Source organism: Pogona vitticeps, chromosome 4 (assembly GCF_051106095.1).
Source record: "Pogona vitticeps strain Pit_001003342236 chromosome 4, PviZW2.1, whole genome shotgun sequence".
NCBI lineage: Eukaryota > Metazoa > Chordata > Lepidosauria > Squamata > Agamidae > Pogona > Pogona vitticeps.
The window spans coordinates 48721807-48736668 of NC_135786.1; the positions used below are offsets into that span (position 1 = coordinate 48721807).

The window sequence follows — 14862 nt, forward strand, 5'->3', positions numbered from 1 at the left end:
ATTTTGCTGCCTGAGGCAAAACAGTAAATCCCACACATACATATAAACCACAGCAGAATACGTAGATACTACACAAAGTTGTCAAGTAAGTTTGGTCAAATAATTTAAATCAAATTATTATGACAGCTGAAGCACATACTGTACTTGTACCCTCTGGGCTGGATCCAAAATAAATGAGTTAATAATAAGTCTCATTGATTTATGTGGGAACAAAGTCATGATCAGCTTGCCCCATTCATTCCATGGGACACAATTTCAATTAGTCTGCATCCAGCCCAGTGATAAATATATATTAAATGTCTATCCTTTAATGATACCCACAACTAGCTGCCTCCTAATGGTAGAGCCACCCTTACCCTTTCTTTTACTGTTGGCTGACATCAAAATCATGTAAAAATCCCAAAATAATACTATCACATCTTACTATGTGTCTATGGACATGTTAAGAGGCAAGAATTTGAATCAGATATGCTGATTCATGCATGGGTGGCTTGTAGAGTGGGATGGAGAGCATCTTGTACTCAAATTTCAGGGGTCTCCCCCTCTTTTCAAGTTTCTCTGTATTTTATGGCATCTCCACAACACATAAAACACTAAGGTCTGTGGTCACATGTGTAAGAACAGAGCCAATAGAAAAGGTGGCAATCCTGAGAGACAAACAAGGTTTTCTGTGGGAGTCATTTTGCTCTTTCATCGTCTCCCTGTACTGTAGGAGAAGAAGCAGATAGGAGGGGCAGTCAAGGTGGAAATGATAGCTGCCGTCCATGATCTTTAACTAAAAGGACAGTCTCCAGATGGATCTTTACAGTGCATCTCTTTCCTTTGCCACTGGCAAACCCAAAGAGTCCTTTCCCTTTGTGGCTATCTCTTCTTGCAGCATGAACTTCCCCATGGGATGCAGGCTCAATAAGGAGACTTTCTGTGTGCTACTTGTCCAAGAGCACTTGTACTCTGTGGCAGCCATCCGTATTGTAAAGAGTACTTTAGTAATCAAATCAGATTTAGAGCCTTGTGCAGGGAACCATGCCATTTGTGTTTATTTTAGTGTAAGGGGCCTATGCCAGCTGAACTAAAGAGAGGACGTGAAATGTATCTGATTGATTCAGAAGGACAGTCTTGGACTTTGTGCAGTTATTGATAGAGAAACCAAGAAGACATGCTCCTTCCTGAAGCATCTTGCAAGAACTAGTACTTTGCCAATCTGTTTTTGTCCCATGGCTTCAAAAGCACCCTTGCAACTAGGAGTGAAATTTCTGATTATTAAGCTTTTGTTGTTTAGTCATTAAGTCGTGTCCGACTCTTCGTGACCCCATGGACCAGAGCATGTCAGGCCCTCCTGTCTTCCACTGCCTCCCAGAGTTGGGCCAAATTCATGTTGGTAGCTTCAATGACACTGTCCAACCATCTCGTCCTCTGTCGTCCCCTTCTCCTCTTGCCCTCACACTTTCTCAACATCAGGGTCCTTTCCAGGGAATCTTCTCATGAGATGACCAAAGTATTGGAGCCTGAGCTTCAGGATCTGTCCTTCCAGTGAGCACTCAGGGTTGATTTTCTTCAGAATGGATAGGCTTTTTCTCTTTGCAGTCCAGGGGACTCTCAAGAGTCTCCTCCAGCACCACAATTCAAAAGCATCAATTCTTTGGCGGTCAGCCTTCTTTATGGTCCAGCTCTCACTTATGTACATCACTACTGGAAAAACCATAGCTTTGACTATTCTGACTTTTGTTGGCAAGGTGATGTCTCTGCTTTTTAAGATGCTGTCTAGGTTTTTTATCACTTTCCTCCCAAGAAGCAGGGGTCTTTTAATTTCATGGCTGCTGTCACCATCTGCAGTGATCATGGAGCCCAAAAAGTAAAAGCTGTCACTGCCTCCATATCTTCCCTTTCTATTTGCCAGGAGGTGATGGGTCCATTGGCCATGATCTTAGTTTTTTTGATGTTGAGCTTCAGACCATGTTTCCCGCTCTCCAGTTTCACCCTCATTAAGATGTTCTTTAATTCGTCCTCACTTTCTGCCATCAGAGTGGTATCATCTGCATATCTGAGGCTATATCTGAGGCAATCTTAATTCTGGTTTGGGATTCCTCCAGTCCAGCCTTTAGCATGATGTATTCTGCATATAAGTTAAATAAGCAGGGGGATAATGTACAGCCTTGTCATACTCCTTTCCAAATTTTGAACCAATCAGTTGTTCCATATCCAGTTCTAACTGTTGCTTCCTGTCCCACATATATTCCTGTCCTCACCTTTGGAACAGTCTCCCTTCAGAGAGCTATATGGCTCCCTCACTAGGTGTTTTTAAGAGCCAACTTAAAACCTGGCTCTTTAGGAAGGCTTTCCCTCCTGTCATCGTTTGATTATTTTTATCTTTTCCCCATCTTGAACGATATTATTATTGTTGTTCTCTATTTTATTATACTGCTTTTATGCTACTTTTTATTGTTAGCCGCCTAGAGTAGACTTGAGTCTAAATGGGCGGGGTATAAATTTAATAAATAAATAAATATAGATTGTTAGCCAGGCTTTCTAAGGCCCACTTGACTTCACTCTCCAGGATGTCTGGCTCATGGTCAGCAACTACACTATCTGGGTTGTCCGGGACATCCAAATCTTTCTGGTATAATTCCTCTGTATATTCTTGCCACCTCTTCTTGATGTCTTCTGTTTCTGTTAGGTCCCTACCATTTTTGTTCTTTATCATGTCCGTCTTTGCACAAAATGTTCCTTTAATATCTCCAGTTTTCTTGAACAGATCTCTGGTTTTTCCCTTTCTACTATTTTCCTCAATTTCTTTGCACTGTTCATTTAAGAAGGCCCTCTTGTCTCTCCTTGCCAATCTTTGGAAGTCTGAATTCAAGTTTCTGTAACTTTCCCTATACCCCTTGCATTTTATTTCCCTTCTCTTCTCTGCTATTTCTAAGGCCTCGTTGGACAGCCACTTTGCTTTCTTGCATTTCCTTTTCTTTGGGATGGTTTTCCTTGCTGCCTCCTGTACAAAGTTACGAGGCTCCATCCATAGTTCTTCAGGCATTTTGTCCACCAAATCGAGTTCCTTAAATCTGTTCTTCACTTCCACCGTTTATTCATAAGGGATTTAGTTTAGATTGTCCCTGACTAGCCCAGTGGTTTTTCCTACTTTCTTCAGTTTAAGCTTGAGTTTTGCTATAAGAAGCTGATGATCAGAACCACAATCAGGTCTTGTTTTTGCTGACAGTATAGAGCTTCTCCATCTTTGGCTGCAGAGAATATAATCAATTTGATTTCGGTATTGCCCATTTGGTGATGCCCATGTGTAGAGTCACCTCTTGTGTTGTTGGAAAAGAGTGTTTGTGATGACCAGCTTGTTCTCTTGACAAAACTCTATTAGCCTTTGCCCTGCTTTGTTTTGAACTCCAAGGCCAAACTTACTTGTTGTTCCTTTTATCTCTTGACTCCCGACTTTAGCATTTCAGTCCCCTATAATGACAAGAACATATTTCTTTGGTGTCAGTTCTAGAAGGTGTTGTAAATCTTCATAGAATTGGTCAGTTTCAGCCTCTTCAGTATTGGTGGTTGGTGCATAAACTTGGATTATTGTGGATGTTGAAAGGTCTGCCTTGGATTTGTATTGAAATCATTCTCTCATTTTTGAGATTGTATCCCAGTACAGCTTTTCCCACTCTTTTGTTGACTATGAGGGCTACTCCATTCCTTCTACGGGATTCTTGCCCACGATAGTAGATATGATAATCATCTGGACTGAATTTGGCCATTCCTGTCCATTTTAGTTCACTGATGCCCAGGATATCAATGTTTATTCTTGTCCTCTCCTGTTTTGCAGCATCGGACTTCCCTTTCACTTCTAGGCACGTCCGCAGCTGAGCGTCCTTTCGGCCTTGGCCCAACCACTTAATTAGCTCTGGAGCTACTTGTTCTTGTGCTCCGCTCTTCCTCAGTAGCATGTTGGACACCTTCCGACCTGAGGGGCTCATCTTCCAGTGTCATATCTTTTAGCCTTTTGTTTCTGTCCATGGAGTTTTCTTGGCAAAGATGCTGGAGTGGCTTGCCAGTTCCTGCTCCAGGGGGCTCACGTTTAGTCAGAACTCTCCACTATGACATGTCCTTCTTGGGTGTCCCTGCAGGGCATAGCCCATAGCTTCTCTGAATTATTCAAGCCCCTTCACCACAAGAAGGCAGCAATCAGTGAAGGGTTTTTTAAGCTTACAGTCCTTTTATGCTGATGTGGATGGAATGGGCATTAAAATGGAATCTAACCTAATTTATATTAAATCAAAGTTGGCTGGATAGCGCAGTGGTTTAGGCATCTGGCTGAAGAGCCAAAGGTTGCAAATTTGATTCCCCACTGCGCCTCCTATGATAAGAGCCAGCCTGTGTAGGTATAGCCAAGCTGCACAGTACCAGGGTGCACCAAAAAGGAAGGAGTAGCAAACTACTTCTGAGTCGTCTCTACTTCAAAAACCCTAAAAAGAGTTGCCATAAGTTGGAATCAGCTTGACAGAGCATACCTACCTACCTACATATTAAATCAAATGTAGATTACAAAGAAAATGGACTTGAGACCAATTTTGGATGGACTTCCTCTTGACTGGTGGCTGTGATTCCTGCAAAGGATATTGAGTTTGGTGGCCCTTTTCCTGACTGAGCAAGGTCATTCTTATGATCTTAAAAAAGAGGGCAGATGAAACACATGCTGATGCTATTACACTTTCAGCATATGTTGATGACCTGTCTGTTTATCTAAATATTAGATAGCTTGTAACGCATTGTTATTGTTTTCATTTATTCTTAGCTACTATGTATGTTGAAGGATTTTGGATTTTGACACAATTGTATATTCTACTTTGAATTTTTATGGCTATATTTTTATTCTGTTACTCCATCTGGAAGACATTGCAAATAAAACCTCATGACAGACATTGCAAATAAACCTAATCAAACCAAAGATTATTTAGGTTTTAGTAATAAGACATGTTTGTACATGCTTCTGCTTTGGATATTTAAAATATATCAGCCCAGCATAGAAAGTGTAGTGGAGAGATGAAAGATGTAGACCCTAAGAGCTCATGGATTTCTGGGGAGGCTCATCTGAAAATTGTGGTGTGGATGGGGGAGAGAAACAAACACCCCATTTCCCATGTCCACAAGCTTAATTTCCAATTCAATAGGCTGTCAGAATTGTGTGGTCTGGTAAGGACAGTAGTTTCAGTGAAGGACTGGCTTGTCTCAGGAAGAAGTAGCAAAACAAAAAACAAAACAAAAAACAAAACAAAATGTGCTAAATTGAAGCAAGTGCCAAAGGACAGTTTGTTTAGTCAGTTACATCAAACTGGCTGGCAACAAAATGTTGTAGTGAAATGTCCCTTCCTAACAGGTCAGCCATGTTCTTTCCCAGGATATGCTATTCCGTTCCTCGTCCTACTCCATCTTGTTTATTTAAATTTACTGTATATTATGTTTATTCTTTCCTGAGTGATATTCAACATTCTGTGGCTACTGAGCATGCTTAGTCTGCATTGACCTATTTTTACATTTTTATTTTTATTTTCTTTTAAATTATATATATATTTTTCCACTTCTGGAGAAATCCCCCAAGCCAATAATTCTCCAGCCCTGTTGACACTCACTATGCAAGATTGTGTTAGAGGTCACCCAATACATTTTAACAAGTGTGTTTCACAAGATCAAGTGTAAATATGAATAGACAAACAGTGAAAAGAAAATAAATTTGTAGAAGAACAACTTCAGCGTTTTCTAAATGATTGAAATAGCCTTCATATGAATGATGGCATTATACAATACCTAAGAGACTGAATGGTAGATAAGAAGAACTCATAGAATCATTTTGGAATGGACTGTTGTCAACAAATTCATACAATGAATCATTATCAAACAAGCTATCACATTTATGGAGTGGCATGCCCATGTGCTATGTGTAGATAGATATATTGACAAAGTTATAGATAGATATAAAATGTCCTGCTTTGTGATTGTTCTGGATTATAATCTCAAGGAGCAATCAAATCTACTTTATGATGAGCTACCTGTATGAAGAATAGCCAGTGTTGTGTAGTGGATAGAGTGATGGACTAGGATTTAGGAAGCCTGGGTTTAAATCCCCACTCAGCCATGAAAACTCACTGGGGGTGTGGAACTGGTAAAACCACTCCTTAAATATCTCACTTACCTTGAAAGCCCTAAAAGGGTTGTTACATGTTGGTTTTGATTTGACGGCACATAATAACAATCAGTATAATGCAAATTGCTTTTTTAAAAAGTGATTTAAGGGATTATCTAGGAATAACCAATTTCATATCCTCCAAATGGTAGCTTGGTACCATCCAGTTAATAATTGCTGGAGGGAAAAATCTATTAAGGACACAGAGTTATCATTTCCCTTTATTTCCTCTTAAAATTTTGTTTAAGATTATGTCCTTAACTCCCATTAGTTCTGACCAAATTATGCAAATGGACAGAAATCCAAAATTTTGCTGTTGATCAAAATTGACGCTGTACTGTACACTTTTCATCCTAGGTGGAAGGCAATCAAAATATGCTGTGAATGCCTTTGAAGTCTTTGATACTGAGACCCGAACTTGGACCAAATTCCCCAACATTCCCAGCAAAAGAGCTTTCTCCAGCTTTGTGTGCACAGAGAACAACATCTTCAGCCTTGGAGGATTACGGCAGGGGAGGTTATATCGTCAGCCCAAGTTTATGAAGAATGTAGATGTCTTTGACATTGAGCAAGGTGAGCTCCTCCTTGGTCTCCCTCGGTCTCTACTATCCACTACTTAAAGGGACAATATGGAAGAGTATGTCACAGAAATAAATACTAGTAATTAGTGATGAATTGTTATTTTTTATCTGAATTCGCCAAAATTCACATTTTTTACTTATAAAAATGAAAAGAACTTGAGGGTGGTTTTTTGTTTTGTTTGTATCCCATTACAGCTTTTCCCACTCTTTTGTTGACTATGAAGGCTACTCCATTCCTTCTACGGGATTCTTGCCCACAATAGTAGATATGATAATCATCTGAGCTGAATTCGCCCATTCCTGTCCATTTTAGTTCACTGATGCCCAGGATGTCGATGTTTATTCTTGCCATCTCCTGTTTGACCACCTCCAGCTTCCCGAGGTTCATAGATCTTACATTCCAGGTTCCTATGCAGTATTTGTCTTTGCAGCATTGGCTGCAAGCCCATAGGAATGCACTAATCGGGTTTTAATGCGTTTCTATGGCTTTTTAATTTCGCTTTATGATGTTTTCATTATACAGCGATTTTGCTGGAACGAATTAACATCATAATGCGAGGCACCACTGTATATGCTTGTTTTTGTATTCTAAATGTAGAATATTTGTGTAGTCAGACACACAAATTCAAACTATGTCTCCTTTCCCTGATGCTGTCATTGTAGAACATGTCATTTCTTGATTTCATTGAATCACAATTACTTAACAGATAATCTGGTTAATTTTCAGGGGGCTGGATGAAGACTGAGAGCTCATTCTTTCTGAAGAAAAGGCGAGCAGATTTTGTAGCTGGGTATTTGAAAGGAAGAATAATTGTAGCTGGAGGATTAGGTGAGAATGATTTGTGCCCATCTCCTCAACGAGACATCCTTCTGTAACTTTTGGAACTATATATTCATTAAATCAATAGTTCTAGTATACTTTTCCATCTCATCACCAAGTCATATCTCACCTTAACGTTGCCTCATCCTCACTGCACATACTGATGAAAACCTGTTGCTTTATTACAGAAGGCAAGTGGAAAACACTGTCACTTCTAGGTAGCAGTTAATGAGCACCCACTGGGATTCTTGGGGGCACGTAAGCCTTGTGGCTTCGTACATGCTCATGATTCCCAGCAGGGACTCATTAATTGCCAGCTAGATGTGACTGAATGTTGCACCATTTGTCTACCACATATGTAGCAGTATGACAGGATTTCAGCCATTTTTTCCTAATACAGTTTGGAAGCCAATCAGCCTGACAAAGCCAATCCACCTGTCTCTGCTTGTCAGACTACAGTCTAGGGTGCGGTGGGGAATGTGTGGCCCTCTAAATGTTGTGAGACTGAACCTCACATCAGCCTTGGCCAGGATAGCCAACAAGAAAGGACGTTGCAACCCAATAGTGCACAGAGCCCACACATTCTCCACTCCAATCTGTGGCCTTTAGTGGTCTTCTAGAGTTACTCTCTGTGTACAAAAACAGAAAAAATGCTTTACCAACACGGAAATTAGTTTACTATGGTGGGAGCATTTTGGAGGTAAAATCCAGAGTTTGGAAAAGTTACTTCTTTGGTCTACAACTCTCAGATTTCCCCGGATAACATAGCTAAGATTCTGGGTAGTTTAGAGCAAAGAAGTAACTTTTTCAAATTCTGGTAAAATCTTATTTCATTAGATTTAAGAAACTGACTGAGAAGAGATGACATGAAAGAGAGAGAAAGAGGTTAAATATAGAAATGTTACAGATAACTGGAATGTAGAAACCAAACAAATCCCACATCTTCATAAACTTGAACTATATAAAAATACAAGGTGTCCTAAATATGTTATGGAATGCCACAAATTCAGAACTGTTTCTGTAGCCCTGAACATGAACACAATCCAGAATCAACACCATTTTATTTCTAGGGCATGAAAGCCACCATAAATTCATTTTCAAGCCTAAAAAATATTCTCCTTGTGCCTATGCTTTCTTCAGAAGTGCAGAGAAACATGGACTTTTCTAAAATCAATTCCATCTTCTGGGGTAAGAGAACGGCAAGACTACCAATTCAACTGAACATGTCAGAGTTTCTCATCCACGCCTCCCCCCCCCCCAAAAAAAATCCTGGAGACTATAATTATGTGGAGCTGCTCAGAATTTATTTGTAATTTTCTGGCTGCATCAGAAAATTACAGCCTCCAGGATTCTTAAGTTGGGAGCCAGACAATTTAAACATCTAATTTATATCTCTATTTATGCTGACTTTCCATTAAAATGATATATTGGGTGTGGTAAAGGTTGTGGTTTCTTTTTGTTTTGTTCAAAAATTGGTTTGCATTGTATTATAAAAGTGCAGAATCAAGTATTTGATTGTTTCACTTAATATTCTTGTGTGCTGTCTGTCTGTCTGTCTGTCTGTCTGTATCTCTCTCTGTCTCTCTCTCTCTCTGCTCCCTTCCTCCCCCCTCCTCATCAGGAAACCAGCCAACTGTTCTGGAATCAGCTGAGGCCTTTCATCCTGGGAAAAGCAAATGGGAATGCCTACCACCTATGCCCACCCCACGATGTGCCTGCTCCAGCATTGTGGTAAAAAACTGCCTCCTGGCTGTAGGTGGAGTGAACCAGGGCCTGAGTGATGCAGTAGAAGCTCTGTGTGTCTCTGACTCCTAGCTAGCCCACCCAGAGAATTCTTCCTTGACAACACGCCTGAGAAAGCAACTACTCTGCAATCCTGAGTGTCAATCCAGCATTATTCAGTGCAAGAAGAACTGACACCTTTCCCACACCTTCCTTCCCACTCTGCTGCGCTCCTGAAACTCCTTTCCCTGCGTAGTTTGGAGAAGGCTGCTTATTTACCCTTGTAGCTACAGTTTTGTGGCTCTGACTGTTAGCTAGCCGAGACTCTTCTATGTGGTGCCGCCTGTGCTGTTGAGCTCCACAGATTGATGAATCTATAGTCATCGCCTCCTGTCAACGCTGAATGACCAGGGAACGAGCCAGCTTTGCTACAGGGACATGAAGGTTCGTTATATGCGGTGGGATATCCCAAGGATTAGGAAGAGCACCATCAGCTGTGAACTGTGAGACTATTTTGCCATCCTCTGAATTATTATGTTCTAGACACAGCCATCAATCGAAGCTTAAGGGCTTCAGCTGAATTCTTCCAAGTTGGTAGGGGAAACAGAGGAAGAACAAAAATCTGACTGTACAAGAGTTTGTGTGCCTCAGTACTCTTTAAAATGCACCCATGGTGGTCGTGGGCTCTTCATTTCTTCCCATGGAAGCCCTGTGGCGGTGCAATAGTTCCTGCTATGACATTAGATTTCTAGGCATGACAGGTTCAAAGAATCCTGAAACAACCTCCAGGGCATTTCCTAATCATGTAGCAGGGATGAAGCCATTTCTGTGTGCGGGAGAGCAACCAATCTGATGCCTTGACTGACAGTTCCTCTAATTAGAGTTGAATATTGCTTCTGCTACAGGACTGAAAGCTGAAATGCAATAGCCAAGAAATCAATGTATAGAGATGGATGCCTTTGCATCAGTGACCCAGATTTTAGTCCCTGCAAGTGTGTGTGTGTACACACACATATACAGTCTGTGTTGTGTGTATTCAGTATTTCGGTTTAATCCACTGCACACCAAGGTCCAGTTGCAAAACCTGGACTGGGCATATGATAACCAGTGAGCAGCGACACAGTAAGATGTTCACCTCATAACAGCTTCCACAGAACACTTGACAAAGCTAGAGTGCAGTCCTGCCTGCTATTTTTTTTTAATTGCATTTCACTTTTCCCCCATCTACTTCCTTTGGTGGTTGAAATTGTCAGTATCATCCAGACAATGTACAGTGGATCTCTTTCAGTTCTGGCTAGTTATTAGCAAGTAACACAATTAAAATCTATATTCCTATGGCTACCTGAACATTTCTTTCCAAGAGATGCAACCAAGATGGAGGTATATCCAAAAGAGGTGCAAAGTGCTATGATAATCCTTTGCTCTAGGAAACTCAAGCTAGTTGCCTCTACTTCTGTTACTCCCTGTTGGCACTTAGTTCATTGCACTTGTATAGTTATTACACCTTCTTCACTTCTAGTAGCCTTTGCATAGGAAGGTCAGTTGTAGCTGTCAACCCAAGACTTGCAAGGACGAGGTCAAATCTCCTTTCTCACAGTCTTCCCCAAATGATTCTTCACAATCATGAGAAAATTATAAAGGAAACCAGCTGTGTTGAACCCAAACAGAAGACTGTAGATATAAAACTCAAATGGGTTGAAGGATGGAAAACTATCCAGAAGATCCTATGGGGAAATCTGTAATTTTTCTTTAAACTTTAACTTCTCACTCATCCTTTTCATTCATCCTACTGCTGAATGATTTTGATGGCAAACCATTAATTCTCCCTTAATTAGACATATTAACTCATTAGGATGCTATGGGTTCTTAAATAATTTCAGTCAGAATACGAACTCTTGCCTGGAAATTTTAGGTACCAGCGTTCTCATTCTCAGAAAGCCAACCGCTGAAACTTAACAGTATTGACATCCTAGACACACCAGTATTTCTGTTCTTCTGAAAGCACTGGCCTGAGCATCTCTTGACTGTTATCTTCTGTTATTTGAAAGGCTGCTATATAGATGATGGAATAAATTTCTTCTCAGATTCTCTAGAGGAGAGTTCCTGATTCCAGTGACAAGGACAGAATTTTGATTGAATATTAGAAGAGACTTCTAACAACTCACTCTTCATTAGTAGAAGAGTCTGAGGCAAAAGAAATGGATTTTAAGCAGAGCCAACTATATTGATAATTCTACATTACAGAATAACTGAGTAGGGCTTAAAGGAGGAATAGACGAAGTGTTGTTGGACAACAGTATTAATTGACCCTAGCAACAGCCAATGCTGGGTGATGCTGTCCAATAACTTCTGTGCTAAAATGCATGGGGTTTATTTCATACCTTTAGATTTCACTGATTTCAGATGAAGCATAAGGCACATGCTTAAGTCTCGCCTGTTGAAATCACTGGGATAGGGCTCCCAAACACTAAATGGGATTTGGATCATAGCTACAATATGTAGCCATGATTTAATAATGTAGACCAGTGGTCAGGGAACAGGGGTAAATTACCCCAAATGGGGTAAAAATGAAAATCCTGGGGGCAATGGGGATGGTCGCTGCAGGCATTTTACCCCCAGACATTTTATTTCTGACCATGCTGTGTGTAGGCAGGCATTCCATCGCGCGAAGAGCGAGCCCTGGTGAGGAACTGCACAGGGCACGCACCTGTCCTCCTCACCTCCAAAGTGGGGGGGGGAGGGTGGCGTACCAGGCCAGCTGGACTTTTTGCCCAGCGGAGCCCTGGCCGAAGCTCTCCTTCCTGCCTGCGCCCACCTGCCCAGTGCACTGGCAAGGAGGCCCCCTTCCCTCCCCTCTCCAAGGACGCACTTTCCCAGCGATGTGGCAGCTCCAGACTGGCTGCCTGGATGGTGGCCACAGGTCCCGGGTGAGCGCAGGAGGGGCGTGGGTCGGCTGCGGACGGCAAGAGCCAAGGGGGGTAATGTCAACATAAATAAATTTTGGGTGGGGGGTAAAAAGTAAAAAAGTTCCCTGACCCCTGATGTAGACTGATAATATGTACACCAGAGAAAATAAACACAGCAGACAAATGTTAAACAACAAACAGAAACACCCTACCTTTTGTTCCCATGATATAGGCAAGGGGCTAATTTTAATAACAACAATATTAGAATTAGGAAACGTAACTTTTTTGGACTGTGTCTGCCAAAATTCCTCAACTAGTATTGCGACTAACTGTGCTGGCTGGAGAATTCCAGGAGCTGTAGTTTTTAAAAAAGTAACTATTCCAAGTTCAGGTCAATAATCAGTCATATTATATTGTGTATATATAAATAAAGTGATGGCTTAGGACAAAAATGCAGTTTCACATATTGCAGTCTTGCTCATATTATGCAGACCAAGTTGTGCAGGGTAAAGGGGTAGAAGAGGAGGCTTAGTGAGAAATCATCTTGAGTGTAAATTGCCTAAGGGTCTTGCCTGCTGGTGAAATGCTGTTGCTTCTCTTCAGCAGGAGCCATGGCAAAGGTTTTCTGGTGCAGCATACTGTATACAAAGACCAGTTTTCCAATGGCAGGCTGACATAGCTATCGGTGCTAATCCTCTGCCTGTACAGACTTGGCAGAATCAGGGGGTGATGCAAATACTGGCAGTGGGTGTCGATGAAAAATCAGTTTCTCTGGTACATAACCATTTCAGCAGGCAAAACATCCCTCAGATTTCCTGCTTTGAGTCAACAGCATGCTGATCTGAAGGAAAGGTACATCACAAGAGATGGAGGGAAAACTGGAATTAGTTAGCCTAACAAAGGAAGATTATGGGTTGCTTTGTACACAGGAAACCTTCCCCATGAGAATGCTGAAGGAAAACAATTCTGCTTGCAAATATTATGTTCTTCTTGTGCCATACCTAATCATGCTGAGAAACTCCCAGGTGGCAGCTGCGTAGCAGTAAAAGGCAGGGAAAATAGGGGACGAGTGCAAAGAAAACACATGAACACACACACTCCTGCAGTGAAATTGGCCATGACTATATTGCTTACTACTAAAGTACCTTGCTGCAATATAACACAACAGATCCAGGCATCAGACAATATGTCTGCCAGCCCATGACCCTCCACCCACAGCACACCAGCTGGCAGAAACCACAGGAAGTATAGCAAATGAGTGAACGCCATATGGATGTAAGCCACTATGTGGTTCTCCTACCACCTGGGAGGGAAGCAGGCCCAGAAAATCCTAAAATGGGTTTGTTCTTAAAGAATTCATCCTAAGATCTTTCAAGGGGATTCCCTCAAATGGGGCTGGCACATAAATCTCATTAACCTCACCTTGGATCAGGCTCATTGCCTGGATCATACTCCAAATATTGCAAAACAGAAGAGCCAGAATACATATAAGGCCAAACACCAAATCCATAATAAAACACAATAAAGGTATGCAAAATAAGTAACAGGGAGGGCGGGTAGGGTCTTTGAGACTGAAACCTGGAGCTTGGTGGGAAACAGTTTTGTACTGTTAAGGTGGACAGCAGAGAGAACCTCCCCTCTCAGATATGCCCACCTGGCCCTTTCCTCTGGGCTCAGTGACCACTCTTCTGGTTGGTCAAGGCTGAGAGAGAGTTCTAGTATGCCCATGTAAGGTATGCAAGCACTTGTAAAGCAGGCCCATGCCATCAGAACCATTTCACTCCACATTGCTCCACAGGGTGCTATCAAGACACCAGGTGAGCTGGGTCCTGGATTTACTTCAACTTCTCAGTGGCATAATCTCTCAGTGGCAAAAGAGAGGCTGTAAGACAAAATGGAGTCCACACAGGATGTTTCAGCAAAACAAACAATGAATCTTGTTACATCTCAAATGACTAGGAAGTTGTATTTGGTATAAGCTTTTGTGGACAATTGTCCATTTCTCCAGATGTGTTAAATAAAATTCATTAATCTTTAAGATCCTACATGATTCTTTGCTGGTTCTGCTGCAACCTACTACAGGCCAACATAGCTTGCCCTTGAGAAATTATAGCGTATAATGTATTTTCCATCCAGTTATGACCATTTGGTTGTTCTGAGAGGTTGGGTAGCAACATTTCACAGTACATCTGCATGGCCTGACGCTGAGGGAGGCCCAAAAGGAAAAAACAAGAAACCGGGCCTTCTCGGCAGTGGCTCCTCGCCTCTGGAACAATCTGCCTCTGGAGATTTGCGTGGCTCCTTTGCTGGGTACTTTCAAAAATCAATTAAAAATGTGGATGTTTAGGCAGGCCTTCCTCCCAGTTAATTCCTGATTCCCTCCCCTCCTCTAAATCTGTTTGATTTATTTTGTGTGCTCTCCATCTTGCAGAATTGTCTAATTGTGTAATAATTCTTTTTTTATATATTTGTTTATGCATTTTGTGTTGTAAGCCACCTAGAGTGGTCGCAATGACCAGCTAGGCGGGGTATGTATAGATAGATAGATAGATAGATAGATAGATAGATAGATAGATAGATAGATAGATAGATAGATAGATAGATAGATAGATAGATAGATAGATAGATAGATAGATAGATAGATAGATAGATAGATAG

At 41.4% G+C, this 14862-nt stretch overlaps 1 protein-coding gene across 6 annotated transcripts in view; it reads left to right on the forward strand.

Moving 5' to 3' along the window:
* The window catches only part of KLHDC8A (kelch domain containing 8A), a 44540-nt gene extending 33903 nt beyond the window's left edge, over positions 1 to 10637 (forward strand). For all 6 annotated transcript variants that reach the window (XM_020797428.3, XM_078391878.1, XM_020797404.3 and 3 more), the window contains 3 exons: positions 6533 to 6748; positions 7484 to 7585; positions 9198 to 10637. In XM_020797428.3, coding sequence (XP_020653087.1) covers positions 6533 to 6748; positions 7484 to 7585; positions 9198 to 9391 — 512 coding nt within the window. In that variant the 3' untranslated portion in view covers positions 9392 to 10637. The remainder of the gene's footprint in view (positions 1 to 6532; positions 6749 to 7483; positions 7586 to 9197) is intronic.
* The last annotated feature ends 4225 nt before the right edge of the window (positions 10638 to 14862 follow it).